Source organism: Tribolium madens, unplaced genomic scaffold, assembly GCF_015345945.1.
Source record: "Tribolium madens isolate multiple individuals breed KSU strain unplaced genomic scaffold, Tmad_KSU_1.1 Scaffold_1;HRSCAF=32;Tcas5.2_LG8, whole genome shotgun sequence".
In the NCBI taxonomy this organism is placed as follows: domain Eukaryota; kingdom Metazoa; phylum Arthropoda; class Insecta; order Coleoptera; family Tenebrionidae; genus Tribolium; species Tribolium madens.
In genome coordinates this window covers 283,314-302,903 of record NW_025400984.1, presented here as the reverse complement: position 1 = coordinate 302,903, position 19,590 = coordinate 283,314, and the positions used below count along the sequence as shown (strand labels likewise).

At 32.9% G+C, this 19,590-nt stretch overlaps 2 protein-coding genes and 1 pseudogene across 4 annotated transcripts; 1 reads left to right on the top strand and 2 right to left on the bottom strand.

Moving 5' to 3' along the window:
• The window catches only part of LOC123003774, a 21,037-nt pseudogene extending 20,246 nt beyond the window's left edge, over nt 1-791 (bottom strand).
• Nucleotides 792-9,403: 8,612 nt separating this feature from the next.
• On the bottom strand, nt 9,404-11,959 carry LOC123016197 (serine protease 7-like). 2 transcript variants are annotated; one of them, XM_044416437.1, is made up of 6 exons: nt 11,841-11,959; nt 10,578-10,877; nt 10,435-10,528; nt 10,228-10,385; nt 10,059-10,174; nt 9,404-10,005 (listed from the first exon to the last, which is right to left on the bottom strand). In XM_044416437.1, the coding sequence occupies exons 2-6, from the start codon at nt 10,627-10,629 to the stop codon at nt 9,724-9,726; spliced, it is 702 nt and encodes a 233-aa protein (XP_044272372.1). In that variant the 5' UTR covers nt 10,630-10,877; nt 11,841-11,959; the 3' UTR covers nt 9,404-9,723. The 2 variants fall into 2 exon arrangements, with proteins under 2 accessions (XP_044272372.1, XP_044272371.1); XM_044416436.1 differs by lacking the exon at nt 11,841-11,959 and adding an exon at nt 10,940-11,096.
• A 183-nt stretch (nt 11,960-12,142) lies between these two features.
• LOC123016195 (venom carboxylesterase-6-like) lies at nt 12,143-16,985 on the top strand. Of its 2 annotated transcripts, none has more exons than XM_044416435.1 (9): nt 12,143-12,249; nt 14,201-14,424; nt 14,480-14,633; nt 14,692-14,877; nt 14,931-15,136; nt 15,193-15,373; nt 16,187-16,359; nt 16,412-16,683; nt 16,741-16,985. In XM_044416435.1, the coding sequence occupies exons 2-9, from the start codon at nt 14,341-14,343 to the stop codon at nt 16,931-16,933; spliced, it is 1,449 nt and encodes a 482-aa protein (XP_044272370.1). In that variant the 5' UTR covers nt 12,143-12,249; nt 14,201-14,340; the 3' UTR covers nt 16,934-16,985. The 2 variants fall into 2 exon arrangements, with proteins under 2 accessions (XP_044272370.1, XP_044272369.1); XM_044416434.1 differs by lacking the exon at nt 12,143-12,249 and adding an exon at nt 13,968-14,099 and having other exon boundaries at nt 14,155-14,424.
• Nucleotides 16,986-19,590: the final 2,605 nt, after the last annotated feature.

Sequence of the window (19,590 nt, the reverse complement as noted above, 5' to 3'; positions counted from 1 at the left end):
GTCCGAAAGTCCTATTAATTATAAAGTTGTAAAAAAAATTGGTTCATTTATCTTCAAAAATAAGGTTTAAAAATATCAAATAAAATTCACATCAAGAACCAACAGCCTTAAGTTTCATAACAATTTCACGACCGGTGACCAACGATGATTATTTGTGTAGAAAAATCTAGCCTGACACTTTTTTTAAAAATCACAATAACCATAAAGGGAAGCTTTCTGTGGTAAGCATACTTGAGCAATGTACTCATTTAATGTCATTATTGGAGTTTTGAAATAAAAAGTGTTTCAAATTATTAACAGGAATACTTTCAAATCAGTTAGTTATGTACCAACAGACTCAGTCTTTCTGCATCACTTCGTAGTTACAGGCAAAAAACAATACATTAACATCACAAACTTACCTCCAGGTTGAGTATTCTGCCAATCATTTCTTGAATCTACTAGGTAATATTAAAACAAATTTTGAGAGATGAGACACTCTTGCTTCAACTTTTTTTTATACACAAACAGTTAACTGGAATTACAATTTGTGTTAACGTAATACCACAGAACACAAAAAACGTCTAAATGAAAATATTAACCACTGTCACAGCGTTTCAAACCACAAAACTACATTGAGGTTATGTCTACTACATGCGTCCTTGCACCCGGATGTGCTTGCTCGAGAATGTGCTTACACGCGAAATGTGTGTTCAGTGCCTAAAACACAAAATTTATTCTTAACGAATATATAAGGTGTTTGAGAAATGCGAGCAAATATATTAACCACTAGTAGAACTCGTCAAAAAACAACTTCTGTATTTCTAACTTTTGCCGAAAACACGTCATTTCTGAGTTAAAATTTAAAATAAGTTGAGGCTGAAAACCCGTCCCCGCCTATGTCTTAATACAGTTGGAGACAAAATACTTTGGTCGTCAATGTCACTTGAGTGACACTAAATGGTAAAGCATGCTTTAGGACTGTTAACCTTATTTTTAGATACTGTCAAGTTGTATGTAAAGTTCATAGACTTCAAGAAGGATATCGATAGGCGGAGCCAATGCGTACTCGGTGTAGTGGGGAAACTTGAGCAGTGGCGTAACACAGAACCATTCTATGATAAAAAGGGAATTGTAGAGTTGCATTTTTTTTTTCGTATATTCATTGACTGAGATATTAAATATAAAAAATTCATACGATGCTCCACGATTATTTCAAAATACGGTGATATTTATTTCTGTATAAATAAAATACGAACAAACAGTAACGAATAGATTCGTTTATTAAAAATGTAAACATATTAAAAAACAATTTTTGTATCATAATTAATTTTAATTAATTTTTCAAAGTTAACATTTATAAGATGCCCCTGTTAATAAGTAGGTATAATAAACATTTTTTAGTGATGTTTTGTTTTCATACCTAGTCTATTGACTATGTAAGAAGATGAGCCCTCAAATTCTTAGCGACCAATCAATGACTCTTGTAATAAAAAATTTATATTAAAGAATTTTTTGTATTATCGACTTACTTCAAACAATCTCGGATTTTTAATTTGTCAAATTATATCACTATCTCATAATCTTTAGACCTCATAATTTTGTTTCATTTTTGTCAATGTTTTAATTTTCGTTTGAAAGATATGAAAAAAAGTTTTGGCCCATACATCAAATCCAAAACTTTACAGTTGATTTCACAACATTATATTGCCGCAAGTACAAAGTTATCAAGTTATTATGTATGTATATACAAGTTAAATTTTAAGACAAAAGTTTTCTATAAACATGTGTCGAGAAATACTACGTAAAAAAGCTATACCTGAAATGAGTGCGTTTTTAATAAGTTTTTAAATTACAACGTTTGGTATAGCTGGTAACCTTTACACCTAAACGAGATAATTAAAGATCAAATGTATACCTTAAAAAATGTGAGTACCTATAGAAATCGATTTATTTCTTGGAGTTATTGCATTGTGTTGTGTATTAACTTTTTATCATTTTTGTCAAACAAAAGTGTCTATTAAGTTGAAAGAGTTGAAAGTATAACTCTAATATCAGTTAGTGTTTCAAAAGTTATTTAACTTGCTTAGATGCCTTAAAAATGTTATTTATTATTAAAGTAATAAAATATTTTCATTACAGTATGTGGATTATTAGTTTTCCTCGAATAAATAAGTGCGAATACATGCCACTGCTCTCAGCTGATTTCAGAACTCCCCTATATTTACGAATGGAGTCGTCCGCGACGAGTTTTCGTCTTTGCGCATCCCTTCCATCGATATCCTTTTTGGTTTCTATGAACTCTACATATTTTTGATAGGAAAATATAATAGCTGTCATTAATTTGAAATTGTCATTCATTTTAACGTTAAAGCTTGAATTACATTAAAGTGTCAGAAAAGTGACGACCAAAGTATTTTGGTACGCACGTATTTAAATCTGGTGACAGCGGTGGCCATTGGCGACCAATCCATCTCTTGGAAAAATGACTGTTCAATCCATTGGTGACGACTTTGCCATGATCTGATGGAGCTCCATCTTGTTAATACCGCATGTCCCTCCGTGTCGCCCAGGACACGTCCTATACCAAATAAACGTTGAAGTAAAGTGTGGGGTCCAATTAAAGTGATCTTCAATGCTCACTGCCCAAGCATTTAGTGAAAACCGGTCTTGGAGGTATGATGCCCATGTCAATTCGGCGTTTGCGTAGTTAGCATAATGACTAAATTGACAATTTTTTGAATCTCATTCGGAGATTAATTATACAAAACTCATTGTTGCTTTCTTGAATACTTGTCAAAATGGGTCCAAAAATTAACAATGGTCTCGAATTGATGTGTAAATTGCCCATCGAAGATATTCACAAAATATTTGAGCTAAGCCAAGAGGTCTTGGAGAATTCGTTTTCGTTCTTGGTTTCAGCGTTAAAAACGAGAAGTAAATTTTTGGAATCGCGTTACAGTGAATTTGAAAAATACAGGTGCGCCAGAACTCGCGCCCCAGAGAAAAAATTTAAGAAAGATAAGATACCAAGAACATGGAAAAAATGTTGAAAAAATTCTATCTAATCTAATTTTGACATAAATTTTTTGACATTTGACATTTTTTTATGTCTATTTAATGATACTGATGATCTTGTATATGTTTTTAGTAAAAAATTATTTAGTACAGGTACAAAAATTTTGCCAATAAAAACCACAAATAACATCGAACAGAGTTAAAATTTAGGATATAGTTTTCTTGTTTTCTCTTTTAATATAAAACTTGGAAAATTCTTTTTCCAACAGAAATAAATAGAGTCAAAGTGTAAAATTGAAACCCTCATTACTTCGAAATTTTTATAGATAAAATTTTTTTAACATTTTTTCCATGTTCCTGGTACCTTACCTTAAATGGCATTTTTCTCTGGGGCGCGAGTTCTGGCGCACCCTGTATAATTGTCATCTCACGAATGTCACAAACAGATCTAAAAGCGCAGAATAAGATTCGAAAAATCGTCAATGACGAATATTTTGCAATATTTTGGAAGTATGGCCGATCTTTCAACACCGGTAATCGAAGATAAGACCGTTGATTTGTGTAACAGTGCGTTAAAAGTCAACGTTCGCTTGCCAAAATTGGGGCTTTTCAAATTTTCTCGGAATTTTAAGTCGTGGCAAACATTCATTGACCTGTTCGACAGCTTGGTGCACAGTCAATTGCGTATTCTTATATATATATAAAAAAAATAAATTAGAACCTATCGGTTTTCCAGATTATCGGAATCATGCCATCACGTGGTAGCTTTAGGTTACTTGCTGCAAGACATGATCTTTCGTGGGGTGAGAATTATGCCTCAGGAACTGAGTATAACCCAAAAGCCAATGGCGTGGAACAAGCCACGTGGGAAAAAGGTCACACCTGAAAATATTATGAATGTTTCATTCGTGAAACCCCAAAAAATGGACAGAAAGAAGGGGCCAGTTCAATGTAGCAGCAGGGAACCAAAAGTATGCTGCAAGGGTGAGAGACTCAGCGAAACCCAAAATATAAAAGAAATGGCAAGAAAGTTAAAACATATGAACCCGGGTATCTCATTTGCCTATTTATTTGATAAATACAACGAGGGTAACTACAACTTAAGAGTGTTGAAGGCATTGGGACCACATTTTGAATTGCAGATCCCGAAATGACGACTAAAGCGTTACAATCAGCAACTGTGGCACCTGCGAGTGTCACTGATGTGCAGCCCGAAACTATGCCAGAGACACTGCCACGCTTAAGCTCTGTAACGGCAAATATTTTGTTAAGCCAACCACCAATTGCTACAGAAGAATGGAAGACATTTAATTTTAGCCAAGCGCAAGCAGTAGAAGGCTCAACGCGCAAGCAAGCACTTTGCAGCGAATGGTTTGTGCAAAAGCAAAAAAGGTTTACTGCTTCTCATTTTGGTGAGTTAGCCAAACGGAAAAAAGCGGTGGACCTAGATTTTTTTTTGAAATTGTGGCAACAGAAAGATTTATCGCATATCAGTACAGTACAGCATGGAATTCGAGAAGAAGCAAATGCCAGGGTACTGTACACAACACACACGGGCAACAAGGTGTTTGACTGCGGGCTAGTGATACACCCGTATGCACCATATCTGGGTGCAAGCCCAGATGGGATTGTTCAAGATAGGGAGACTGGGGAGTTGGGTACTTTGGAAATTAAATGTCCGGGCGGGAAAAAGTTCTCAACATTGGAAGAGGCTCTTAAATCCAAAAATTTCTGCATGCACAATGATGAAAATTTGGTACCACATTTAAAAGACAATCACAATTATTATTTTCAGGTGCAAGGACAGATGCTTTTGTGTGGATTAGAGTGGTGCGACTTTTGCATATTTTTTGCACACTCACAGGAATTAGTGGTAGAACGCATTTATTTCGATGAAAGGTTTTGTTGCGAAATGTACAACAAACTGTATTTATTGTATAAAGCATTTGTACACTTGAATAATGAAAATAAATAATAATAACATAGGTGAGCTTATATTTTTTTGACGTTCAAGATCTAAGTGGATATCTAAAATTAGTTAGTAAGGCACATACAGTATATATCTGATTGATTATTCCCAGTAACGATACAGGAATTTTATTACTTAAAATTTTATACAGTTTTAATCGTCTTATGGCCCTTTCCACATGTACTCTTTCATGTGCAATTTTTCTTATATACTGTACTTCATCAGGGGTAAACTGTATTCCCGATATTCTAAAAGTGGGGATATTTAATTCTAGTCCTACGTCCTCTAACAAAGTGTGTATATTAAACCCTTTATCTCCTAAAATAATGTCCCCTAATTCCTTCTAATTCACCGCTAGTGACTTTTTACGCAGAAGTGTTACGAACCCACTGTCTTGAACTATTTGTTTGTCCGATATAGAACCTAAACACACGACAGGTAAAAAATGCAACTGGGAAAACCATAAACTCAACTTACCTGTGTACAATGCAGAAACAAAAATCACTCCACCATTTGGATTTATCATTAGCAGACTTTTTAACGTGTTTGTACCTTTATAATTGGAAAAACATTGTGATTGCCTAACAAGGGATGATGGCGTTTCTATCATAAATTCTGTACAATCAATACTTCCAATAACTTTAGGATACTTTTCAGTAAATGCTCGTGGGGCGTAAGCTATAAGTACATCTCAGTGTGGAAATATATTCATTGCCGCCAACTTCATATACAACAAGTTAATCCACGTTTTAAAAATTCGACATGCAGCAGACTGAGATCCAAAACATATCACCTAACATATGATACTCAATGCCTTTACGTAATTTTATGAGAGTTAAAAACAGTTCATTTAAGGGCGCCAATTTATGGCATCTTATTATAGATGATTTGGATTGTGTTACATGCACAACACCCTTTTCACCTTGTTCAGATTTCAAAACAAAGTTATTTAAAGTTATGAGAATTGCATACGTTTGTATACCAGTGTATCTACATATCTTTTTATCATTTTTCCAAAAATGTTCTATTGCGAAGGGAGGTTTACAGCTAAAATTACGTGCAATAATCAATCGGTTCTTTGTTATTTTTTTTTCTTTGGACACGGTCGAGGATTAGATTCGCAAATTGTGCTCGTGGGAATAATGGGCGAGTCAGGACTTAAAAGTACTAAGTCCTGGTTTAGATTAATATGCGGTACTCGCATTGGTTTCAGCTTAGTTGTGGTACTGAAACGAAAAATATCTTCTTCATTAAAATGTTGACAACATACCTGATAAAGGGTAATTGCTATTACTTAATTCAAAAACACATGGTTTTTCTTACTCTACTATTCTCATCCAATTTTTTAAGGGGGTCGAGTTTTAGTGCTTCTATCCACTTTTGTCTTAGCTGTTTATTACTTGGAAACGAAAATAATGCTATTCCGTTTTTTTTTTTTAAATAATTTTGGCAAGTTGATACACAGCACCTTGGCATTTTCTTCTAGGTTATCTACACAGTGACTTTGGCGGCTTTGGTTGCTAGCGATTGGCATTTTATTTTAAAGCAAATTTAAAACTAATGGGTGGAGTTATTTCTCCCGCCGGGCATGCGGTACCCTCGATTTTTCCTTGATGCAATGGGTCCATTGTCGAATATTGAGAAATTTCAGTACCTCATTTTATCGCTCACGGACGACACTTTATATTTAGTAAAATCAATTCCTTTAACCGCTTCTAATTATTCGGTTGCTTATAACACTCCCTTGGAGTTATTAGAGTAGAGCTAGAGTGATATCCCTTTGCCGTTCCCAGGTAATAACTAAGCTACAGAAGACGGGAGCTGAGAAGAAGCACCCTGTATAACTCTTGTTTTAATAGCTATTATACTATCATTAAATGTTTTGTGGATTTTATCTATTTTTAATTTTTTTACTTACCGTTCTGTTTACGTTCTGTTTATCATACATATAAACCAGTAAATACAAGGTGTTTATAAATGTCTGGGCATCAAGTTGGCTTTGCAAATTATGTCAACATGTTTTTAACCATGTCGCTTAGTTGATATTTTGAATTCAGCACTTTTAATCCGTCAAATTTAGTGATGGAATAAAAGATCAAATGAGTAAAAGTGAATGTTTGTTAAGGGAAATTTAACGTTTGTCCATGAAAAGAATCTGAAAGTCCCATGAACCTTTCTTGGAGGGCTCCATTGCTCGACATCGTAGTCACATGATGATTTGTAAATGTAGTCTCTTTGTCTCAAATTCGGGCTTCAGGGCTCGTCCCGGCACTTCAGAGTCTTCTTAGATCGGTAGCTAACATAACTTGAAGCTCCCAATAACATTAACGCAGTATCCACACCCACAGGTTAAATTAAAAAAGTGAAGGTATGTTAATGCTCGTCTGTCAAAAGGTTTCGTCGTTTGCACAATTTGCCTGTGCTTTTGAGCAATTTTCAAAGAAAACCAAGTATGGTGAAATGGAATTAGACACTGAACAGGCTGCACCCATCATATGACAAAGAATTGCGTATTTTTAAATATTGTGGCTTCTGCAGGAAAAGCGATGGTTTAGCCTCAGACCCAGGTCGGATTCATGTGAAAAATACAGAGTATAGTATATTAAAGAACAAGTTTTATAAAGGGTTTATTTGGTGCACGAATCCCAAGTTAGAAAACGAGCCGTAGGCGAGTTTTCTATGGGATGAGTGCGCCAATGCCATTATAAAACGAGTATTTTATGCTATTTTTTTCTAATTTGCGCCCTCTTTTTTCTTATTTTAATTAAAAAATATATATTTTTGTCGCCTAGAGAATTTTGTGTTAGTTGGTATCGGTTGGTAACACTCGGCGCCCACCTGTTTTTTTGAGTCATTTCAGCCGTTTGTCATTAAAAATAAAATTTACAAATTACTAGTTATTTGTGTTACAATATAATAATAATAAATAAAATATGAGAAACAAAATTTAGTTTGCATTCCGCCCGAAATTCGCCAAATTGCCGAAGCAACAACGCAAAATTTGTTACCTGACAAGTCAGAAGCGGCATCCAAAAACTAAATAACCCTAAATTCATTAAAGTACAGTGTGCTTTTATAGATAGCCATAAACGACTCCTACTGGAGACGTTAATAAACGTATTATAAACGCAAATTAGAAAAAAATATTTTGGAAACGATATTGGATCCATATCGTTTTTAAAAAGATTTTGTGAGATCCTCTATTGGATTATTTAAAGATGATTTTTCGCTTATAAATTTGTGAAGATGCTTTCCTTCATCTGGTGTTCAAGTGCTCATAATGATTTTGTACGACAAAGGTAGGGTACCTACTGTGCGTGTACAGGGTTTCACGAACCAATAATCACAGGTGTTTCAAATTATGGTGGGTGTCCACAATGGCAGATTAGAGACTGAATTCACAAGACTAGACTAAAATTGTTTCAAATAAATAGTGGAAATGCCAAGAAGTGATGTAATACTGTGAATTAACGTATCCGGATAAGTAGAACCATGCCTCATCAGTGAAAAAAGAAAGATCTAACAAGTCATTGTTGTGCAAGTTATTTTGAAACCAATTGCAATATTAAATACGATGTTGATAGTCTGGTGGCAAAAATTCCTGAACAATACTAATTTTATAAGGATGAAAACGCAGCTTTTTTAGCAATCTTGTGACAAGTGCTCAAAGGAACATTAATCTGTTGAGATATTCTTTGCAGCGATGTTCTGGGATTTTCTTCGATTCCCTGTCCCACACCTGAGGATGTTCCTTTTTGCACAGATCCAGTAGCAATAAAACGAATTATTTGGAATGGGTTTTCGCAACACTTCTTCCTGTACTGGAATTTCTGGAAATCTCGAATAAACTTCATTCATGCAAGCCGGGATAGAGTAATTATTACAGGATCAAAAACCGCATTGCGACAATAAGACATAACGATAAATCTATCCTGTTTGATAGTGTAGTTCATTATGGTATTTTAAAGAATGTTTGAAATTTTAAATTATAGTGATTAATCAGTTAACTATTACCTTTTTCAACACCTAGATAAACGTTACACGTCAAACGGCAACAGCCAACAACAAAGGAAACACGAAAATTATTCAAACAAAGAAAACTGTTAGAACACAGCCAACAAAATACATCTGTGACAGAACAACCAATAACACAACAAACGAAATTTTAAAACACGCTAAGAAAACTTATTAGGTGAAGTTTTAATTTATGCGGACTGACCGTTGACATAAAATTTAAAAGTGACAGGCACAGGTGACGTGACCGCTACATACCCACGAGGGGTGTATTACGTATAATCATCACAACAAGGCTGCAAATTTAACAAAAATTCCAGAGGTATCTTGATGCCCAGGCATTTATAAACATTGTGTAATCTGGGAACAAACACGGTAATTACGTAAAATCGTCTTAACGTGTATAAAAAAAATTAAAGTCCGTTTAAAATTGCTCCAAATCTGGCCATATCTTTATTTACCAATCGCAAATATAATTACAAAATAGCATGTGATTAGAGAGTTTTTGCAAATCGTTTAGTTTAACGTTAACCTTAACGACAACGTCATTTAACTGTCGTGTGTATGTACGTCTTTCAAGGGCGAAAGGTGTATTCCGTTAATTCAAAGACGTTTACGTAAACGTCTTATTTTCTGATTTCTTAGCAACGGCCATTTGTCGTAATACGTTAAACTTTTTTACGGTTTGCAAAAACTCTATTATTTTCTTAGTACTATAAACTGAATACCTAAAAATACTAAATTTACGGTTTTAAATTGTCCATAATCCAAGTAAAGTAACTAGCTACTCTTGTGTAAACTTTAGGATAATCCTGTTTTCCACAACAGGTGGGTGCAATGGAACGAATTCCTTCAACATAATAAGAAGCATCTTTAGCAACGTGCATTACAATTTCTCCCATATCTATGTTTTGTTGATCTCTATAGAACAATTTTTTACCGCCGGCACACATCTGAGAATTTCTTAAATTAATCTGTGTTGTGTTGTATATCAAAGCACACTCAGAATTATTCCAAACTGTCGCCTAAACATAGAAACAATAACACGACTTTTACTTTTCATGTTGGTACTACTTACAATACCATCGCGCTTTTTTAAAAAGTTACCGACTTTGCTCCAACCAGCTAACTGTAAAGGTTTTCCTATAAAAACTTTTCTACTATCCATTGGTACACAAATTGGCCTAACATTTGCTGCAATAGTATTTTTAAACAAAACTGTGATATCATTTTTTTTAAGTAGGTACCATCTTTAAAGTTAACTTTTTGTTTCAATCGGACTAAAGCAATGTCATGATATTGATGTGGGTCGTTGAGTTTGTAATCTGGATGCACAGTGACACCATCCACCGGAATAACTAATTCCAACCCCGTATTTTTATAATCACCTAAATGTACGTTCCCTCTACGATAAATTTAATTGAAATATAATTCCATACATAACTATTCCTTACAGTTTGGCATTTTGAGTGACACACTGGGCGGTTGTCAAAACATATCTCTTATTAATCAATACACCTCCACATAAAAATTCACGTTCCCCACCACCTAAAATAAAACAACTTTTTTGAATTACATTTTTAAAGAAACTACCTACTTTTTTCATATTCTAATAAAGCAAGCCATGGGTCTGATGGTCCATCTGGCATATGCAACCCACATTTAGATGAATATTTATTGTGAGAAATTGCTCCACTTTGTTCTAGAAATTCAATTGCTTCTAAAGGACAGCAAACTTTAGGAAATAAAAGAGACTCAAGACCACAGTAAGACTTTTGGATAAGCTTTCTTGGTTCTTCATTTGTTGCGTTTTGTAAAACTGCAGAAAATAAGTGTGGGCATTGATTTATTATGACACATTTGCCTGGTTGCTGGTTAGGTGTTTGACAGTGTTGGTCTAAAAAGATTAAATTTGAATTTAATAAAAAATAAAGAGAAATATCTAAGGAAACTACTTACAAGCTATGATTGTAGGTGTGAAAAATAGAATTATTAAAAACAATACCATTGTTGAAGACTGTGTATCACTCAATAAATGACTATCGCAACTAGTTTCCGATAACCTCTGATTCGAATTGAATTTATATAAATATTAACTATCTCATAAATTTTTATCTTTACATATTTATACTCGTACAAAAGCAAGAATGAAGATTAATGAGCTTCCTTACCACTACTATCTTAAAAATTAAATACGAATGAAATTTTACATTTTCTACAAAACATTTTGAATAATCCTAGAAGAGCGCTCACAAAGTATCGTGGTTGTACGTTTTTGAGAAGCGTAAGTACAGATTGCAGATTACAAGAAAAATTTGTCAATAAAGTCCAGTTTAAACATTATTTTATACACCTAAAAAAATTATGTTGCTAATGTGGCGATGGGAAAGTCCCGAAGTAGTGTTAACTAAGATTATCAGACAATGATTCAAGTTATACCTACAAACACAACTGGAGAATTGATTAAAAAGGATAATTAAATCTACTCTTTCTAAAAGATCAGATTTATACTGAAATCGGGTCTTTATGGTAATAAATAAATATTACTCTTTTTGAATCAGATTGTTCTGTCAGTGACGGCTGTCAATTGAAATAAATTAACATTTAAGGTTCATTAGATTTAATACTTTTTTAAGTGGCAATTTTTATTTTGCATGGAAATTTCATAGGCGATTAGATGAAAATCATTTTAAAACACGCTCTATTTTTCTAAACATAACGTTAAATTGTAAATGTTTGGTAATGAATTTTTTCAGTCATGAATACACCGACGAAATATCGAATATTTCTATTTTTAATTTTAGGGAGAAAACGATAAAAAGGAACGGTACGTTAGCTAATTTGCTCTAAAATTACTTACAAAAACACGTCGCCAAGGACTTTCTGAAACCAACAGTTAGTACAAGAAAACTATGAATGTTGTTCAAATTTCTTCTAATTGGACGTCAGATGTTGCTACTACGCCAACGATGTTTTCACTATACCATTGAAAACAAGAAAATTTTAATGTTCGTTAAGTATTATGCAAAAATAAAGAAATATTTGCAGAAGTAAATTAAGTAGATAACCCGTTATACGTATTGTATTTATCCGTATGGTTATTCAATGAGTTCAAAATATTTAAATTATTTATTATCATTTTATGAGTACTATGTCATTATGTGAGACAGTCCGATCAAATCGCACAACGCTACCACCGACCATGGCGAAGTACATACCTACTTTTCAATTTGCCGTCTACTGATAATATGAATACTTCGGTAGAAAATGTAAGATCTATACCTACTATTTATTTTGACTGTGATCTGATCGTGAAGCGATCTTTATTTAATTGTTGGTTTTATTATCCTCAGGTTTTAGTTTATTAGGGAGTTACCGCACAGCATACGATACATTTCCGAAAACAATAAAAATCACGTGACAAGTTATCGTCGGAAATTGACAAAAATAGTTACCGCAATGATATGCATTTTTCGGGCACCCATAAAAAAACTTCAAAATCTGAGGGAATAATGTTAGTATTGTTAGTAATTTAATGTGTGCTCATAATATGAAAGAAATATTAGAAGTCGCTGTTTTTGCTCAAAAACTAAAAAATGTCAGTACAATTATCACTGTCACTAAACGTCACATATGTCACAAAATGTGATTATCGTAACAAAAACAAACACCGATAACTTTTAAAGTTATCGTAATCCCATACGATACCGAAAACTTTTATGGTTCCGATACACACGACGCATGCTCATTTTATCATTTTTAAAATGTGTAAAATGTGCGGTAACTCCCTATTATCAAGATTTATAAAGTAAGAAGTTGCCTCGTAACTTTGCACCAATCACGTGTGCGCATTGTTCGCGCGAATTGACGTCACTGGAGGTTTCGTTCAAAAATAGGATATGTAACCGAACATATTGTTAAGTTAAAAAACTAGAACTCCGTAAAATAAATACTGATAAAATATTTTTATTAAGGGTAAAATATACATTGATAAAAAAATATAAATTTATTTTGCTAAAACTTGCAATATTTTAATTTATAGTTTTATTCATTTTTTCTTTGTTAGTTTATAAGAAATTTTCTCGATAACTATCTTGTCTTTTTTGTAAATGATAGAAAATTAAACTTTCTTTCAAATGGTACCAAACATAAGCGGTTATCACCAAGAAGTCCGGAGTTACTATAAATAGACCGCTCCGGGTGCCAAAAATCGACCAAAATCTCGACAAAAATCAAAAAAATTGTAACTTTAAAATTGATCCATATAACGTTTTTTACATTTCTAGTGATCTTAAAGACTCAAAATAGTGCACAAAATGTTATTGGGTGAAGTTTAATAGCTTACGAGTCTTTTGAGTTTAAAAACGCTTGAAATACGTTTTTTTAGACGTAAAATTACCCGCTGAACACGATGCAACAGGTTAAAATACTTTGCGATGCATAATTTTTGAGATATTGAGTAATAAAGCTAAGAATAAGGCAAAAAGCATACAAGATCTATAAAGGAAGATGTGGTAAATAGTGCAACATGCAACACAATAATAATAACACACAAATCTGAAATCTGACAATTTCAGACAATTCAAAATCAAAATTGACGACAAAAAGAAGACTTTAACTTGAAAAAAACTTTGTTTTCACTGCAAATGAAAATCTCAAAAAATTGCACACTTAGGTGTGTTGGTCCTTAAATCGAGACAAATCAGGACATAAACGTAAAACAAGACAAGACAATAAAAATCTAAACATGTCCTGGCTAAATCAGGACGCTGGCCCCCTTAATCTGGCAGTCTGAAACCTGCGGCTGATCGAGCAAAACTCCACTGACGTCACCATATAGCCATCTTACTCGCTCTTTAGTGTCTCTCACTCCAAGTTACCAGGCAACCTTCTTGCTTTATAAATCTTGCCCTATTATAAGCAGATTATTTATCATTTGACTCACTTGAATCGATAACATTATAGTCAAATGATTGATAAGTAAGTACTTCACATATCTTGAAATACTTATTCACTTTTCACTGAGACAAACACCCTAAAACCTGTAGGTATATAAACTTGTTGTAGAATGTTTGCCAAATTTGTTGTACTTTTTATTTTCATAAAATTTGCTTGTACCGTAAGTTTATAACAATCAATAAGCGACAACATTTTTAATATTATTTTATTGATAGGATAATGAAGGTCCTATAATTCAGTTACCCAACGGCAAAATTTTAGGTCGCGAAGCGGTAACATTTGATGAAAAAACCTACTTTGCTTTTGAAAAAATTCCCTATGCTTCTCCACCAATAGGATCACTAAGATTTAAAGCACCACAACCTGCTCAAAAATGGGATGACGTTCTTAATACAACTCATATGGATGTTACTTGTATGCAAGTAACTAAAAACTTATCGAAGGAATCTGAGGATTGCCTTTATCTCAATGTCTATACCCCTAAGGTGTTTTTTTTAACTCCGCCAATTTTTTTAATGGTTGTTATATGTATAATTGTAGCCTCCTGGAAATGATAATAGGGTTTCGTTTCCAGTTATGGTGTATATACATGGTGGCGCATTTATGCATGACTCAAGTATGAATTCTGCTCCAGATCTGTTCATTAATAACGATGTAATTTTTGTATCAATTAATTACAGATTAGGTCCTTTTGGTAATAACAAAATAACAAATAATTTAGTTTTTTTTTTGTTAATTTAAGTTTATAATAGGTTTTCTTTCAACACAAGATGAAGTTATTCCTGGTAACAACGGTTTGAAAGATCAACTTCTAGCAATACGATGGACTCATGACAACATTAAATATTTTGGGGGTGACCCTGGAAAAATAATTATTTCTGGAGAAAGTGCCGGTTCAGCTAGTGTAGCTTACCAACTGTTAAATCAAAACTCACAGGGTAAAAAAAAAGCTTTCTCTTGATATGTAGTGCACTTTGTCCCCTTTTTGCAGATTTATTCCAAGGGGCTATTTTAGAAAGTGGCTCATGTTTAAGTCCTTGGTCGTTTCAGAGAAATTCCAGAAATATTGCTTTTGCTACCGCTGCAATTTTAAATTCAACATTTGAAACAAACAACAATTCACAAAGTTTATTGGAATTTTTGCAGAATGTTGATGCTCAAAATTTGGATTCAGCGGCTCAAAAGTACCTTAACGACGTATATACCATTTGTATTCTAATATGAAAATTTGCAATTTATTTGATGTCCTTTAGGTAAGTACTCCATGGGATTATGATGTGTCTCAAGGTTGTATTTGGGCTCCCGTCATTGAACCCAAAAATCCAGATGCATTTCTTACAAAAAAAATGTATGGTTTGATTAAGGCCGGAAATATTGTGAAGGTTCCAATACTTATGGGATTTAATTCTGAAGAAAGTTTATATTTCAATAAAGGTTATTGTTGTATTAATATACAGGATGCGCCAGAACTTGAGAAAAATGCCATGTAAAGTAAGACACCAGCAACATGGAAAAAATGTTAAAATTTTTTTTCTATAAACATTTCAATGTTATGAGAGTTTAAATTTTGCACTTTGACTCTATTTATTTCTTTTGGAAGAATAATTTTTTAAGTTTTTTTGCTACAAGCTATTAGAAGAGAAAACAAGGAAGCTGCATCCTAAATTGTAACTCTGCTTAATGTTATTTGTGGCTTTTATTGGCAAAATTTTTGTTTTTTTACTAAATAATTATAAAAAAACATGTACAAGATCATCAATATCATTAAAGCGACATCAAAAAATATCATATGCCAAAAAATAAATGTCATAATTTGATTTTTTTAACATTTTTTCCATGAACCTGGTATTTTATCTTACTTGATATTTAACCCTGGGGCGCGAGTTCTGACACATCCTGTATTTATCTGACATCCATTTTTTACAATTTTACCATAAAAGGATAAGCAAAACAACTGTTTACTGACTCTAAACCAAAACTCAGATTGATAATAGCAAGTAAGTGTTCTTGCAGTTGGACCCGCTGTTATGTCAATTTTACCCACTGTCACTAATGTCAAAATAAAATTTTAATGTGTTAATATTTGTACATTGTGAAGATGTTGGATAAAACATTGTATGGCACTCGTGGGTTGTTGCATATTTACTCACTTAAGAAAAAGAGCCCACGAGGCGCAGTTGAGTAATATGCACCATAACTCAGTTGTACCATAAGTAATTATTAATTATCTATATTTTTTTAATACAGATCCTAATACTTTTAAATCTTCGATGAAAACCTGGGATGAAAACTTACATATTATCGTACCTAATGACATGCAAATTACTGATCAAGAAGAACGCATAAAAGTGGGCCAAACGATAAGAGAAATATACACAGGAGGTCAACAGTTTGCTGATAATTTGGGAGCTGGAATTAGAGTACAAGCCACTGTAAAATCTTTTAAAAATTCTTTTACGAATTTACTTGTAGTACTCTAGTGATACTTCCTTTACTCGACCCATTCGCAAACACGCGGAATTTGCTTCCTCATTTACTAAAATATTCTTTTATCAGTTCTCTTATGATGGGATATTGGGAAACATTAATGTTCATTATGATGGTGCAGAAAATGTTGGTCATACAGAGATTATACAGTATTTGTTTTGTTCAGGATCAAAGTGTGATATTAGTGAAAATCCAAAAAATGATCAAATTACGAGAAATCGACTTATCAAACTTTGGACTGATTTTGCAAAGTATCTGTAAGTATAATTTTTTGTCTGTAAGTATCATATAATTTATATTTATTATGAATGTAGAAATCCAACACCAGAACCATCAGAATTGTTGCAAAATATTAGCTGGCCAAGTATCTCCATTGATAATGGTAACTTTCCATATCTTGACATTAATGAGAAATTGGTAATAAGAAATTTTCCAAAAGAAGGAACGTATGCAAAATGGATCAAGCTTTATAATGCTTTAGATTACAATGATTTTGATACTTATTAATCTAAGACATTGTCTATGTATATACGAGTACAAGGTGAATAAAAAACATATATCAAGAATGTTGTTATAATTTTATAAACGTATGTCTTGAATAGTATAGTATGTACTCCAATTTAAATAAAGTTATATTGGGGGACTCTTTTGTACAGAAATAAATCGCCTTACAATGGGTTTACTGTCTAACCTGACCCGTGCTATTATTTTAGATTTATTATTGTGGTCTTCTTCGTTCACAAATTGTTCCAGTGCCGTATACAGGGTTTTCGGTCCAAGTCGCCCCGGCCGATAACACCTAAACTTACTTTTTTTTCAAAAACTAAATTTTCTGGTAATACTATTCATTCCTCGTTTTCTTAGTAAATGCATCAAAATTTTTTGGCACATCCGATGTAGCCGAAAATGCTACCAAATTTAGTTTTTCAAATAGAACACCTATGTTTTTTTTGCTCGAAACAATAATAATTGGCAAAAAATACGGTAAACCACTATTTATAACATTTTACTTTACATAGTGCACTCAGAAAACAATTTAAATTTTTGAATTTTATTGCAAATTTTGCAACGTAGGCGGATTTTACTTGTCAAGGTATTCATGCAAAAAGCAATATGATTGGATACCGTTTAATTGTTAGTTTGACAAAGCCTAATTTGTCAATAAATCTTATTGAGATCTTTAATAATGGATGATATTACATATTAATTACGACGAATTAGTAGATCAGTTCGAAGTGTTTTTTAAGTGCAATAAAAATAGAGCGGAAGCTGAAAAACAATATGTATAGAGAAATACTCAAATAGAGTTCACCCAAATCGTTGGAAATTTAGTGAAATTGAAAAACAACTGAGACGAATAGGTTCGCTTCTTAAAACTAAAAAAACCTGTGATTCTTTGTGAAGAACAAGAAAATAGAAATCTGAATGTTCTGCTATCAGTCGAAGAAAATCCAAGAGTTTATACATACAGGGTTATTCATAAATATGAAGCAATATTTGAACCTCAAAAATGACCTATAAAATGATGTTAATTTAAATAATAACTCGTGTCCTATCTCTACTGATAAGAATTTTACAGCCCTCGGAATGTGGGTATGGAAATTTGATTTTTTTGTAATAACTTTGGAACTATTTGACCAAATATTATAAAATTTGGAACATTTCTCTGTGACAACATACCCTTTGAACTGGTAATCACGAAAACCGGATACATCCACTCAATTTCCGTTTCCAGCAGTTGCAGGTCACATTTTCTGTGTTTTTCCAATTTTTTGCTCTCTTAACACCAATTTTTTATTGCTCATATCGATAGAGTAATCAATTTCGATTAAAAAACGCATAACCTTTAATACTCCTAAAATGGACCGTTTCAAAGATATTTTAATTTAAACTGAGGACTGCACAACGCTGAAATCAAAAAATAGGGATTTTGAATAAATGGTATCCACAGCAACCAATGACCATGGTCACAAAAATCCCTGCCAGGCATTTGTTAACTTTGACGATAAATTTTTGTGAATTTTTTATGAATTAAATGCTACGAGATCCATTTGGATTTATTCTAAGTTATGTTTGGAATCTGAGGTAAACTCTTTTATTAAATATTTTCGATTAATTGTCTAATAATCGTCCAATGTCAAAGTTGACAGATGCCTGACAGCGACTAGTGAGACCATGGTCATTTGTTACCGTGGATATCATCCATTCAAAATCCCTACTTTTTGGTTTCAGCGTTGTGCAGTCCTCAGTTTAAATTAAAATATCTTTGAAACGGACCATTTTAGGGGTATTAAAGGTTATGCGTTTTTTAATCGAAATTGATTACTCTATCGATTTGGGCAATAAAAAATTGGTGTTAAGAGAGCAAAAAAATGGAAAAACACAGAAAATGTGACCTGCAACTGCTGGAACCAGAAATTGAGTGGATGTATCCGGTTTTCATGATTACCAGTTCAAAGGGTATGTTGTCACAGAGAAATGTTCCAAATTTTATAATATTTGGTCAAATAGTTCCAAAGTTATTACAAAAAAATCAAATTTCTATACCCACATTCAGAGGGCTGTAAAATTCTTATCAGTAGAAATAGGACATGAGTTATTATTTAAATTACCATCATTTTATAGGTCATTTTTGAGATTCAAATATTGCTTCATATTTATGAATAATCCTACATATAAAAGAACTCGCTCATCAACTGACAAATTAGATTTGTCAAACCAACAATTTAAACTGTATCTAAGCATTTTTTTTATTCACACCTTTCCTTTAAAATTAAAAATCAGGCTACGCAACCAATTTCCTTATAAAATTCTAAGATTTAAGATGTTTTTTGATTGCATTGTGTTACGCAAAATGTAATAAATAGCGGTTTACAGTATTTTTCATGTCAATTATTATTGTTTGGAGGAAAAAAATAAGTGTTCCATTTGAAAAACTAAATTTGGTAGCATTTCCGACAACACCGGATGTGCTAAAAAAATTTAATACATTTATTAAGAAAGCCAAGAATGAATATTATTACTTAAATATTTACTTTTTGAAAAAAAGAAGTAAGTTTAGGTGTTATCAGCCGGGGCGACTTGGACCGAACACCTGTACATCTTATGTAAAAAACGCAAATTTAGCACCATTTAAAATCGTTTTAGATGTGACATTCGTGTAG

Bases quoted from the DNA above. Each gene is read 5' to 3' on its own strand.
- LOC123016195 (XM_044416434.1), top strand. From the start codon at position 14,049: ATGTTTGCCAAATTTGTTGTACTTTTTATTTTCATAAAATTTGCTTGT. The intron at 14,878-14,930 runs GTAAAAAAAAAG...CCCTTTTTGCAG, and splicing joins GTTAAATCAAAACTCACAGG to ATTTATTCCAAGGGGCTATT. The intron at 16,684-16,740 runs GTAAGTATAATT...TTATGAATGTAG, and splicing joins ACTGATTTTGCAAAGTATCT to AAATCCAACACCAGAACCAT.
- LOC123016197 (XM_044416436.1), bottom strand. From the start codon at position 10,988: ATGGTATTGTTTTTAATAATTCTATTTTTCACACCTACAATCATAGCT. The intron at 10,529-10,577 runs GTAGGTAGTTTC...GTTTTATTTTAG, and splicing joins TTTATTAGAATATGAAAAAA to GTGGTGGGGAACGTGAATTT. The intron at 10,386-10,434 runs GTAAGGAATAGT...AATTTATCGTAG, and splicing joins GTCACTCAAAATGCCAAACT to AGGGAACGTACATTTAGGTG.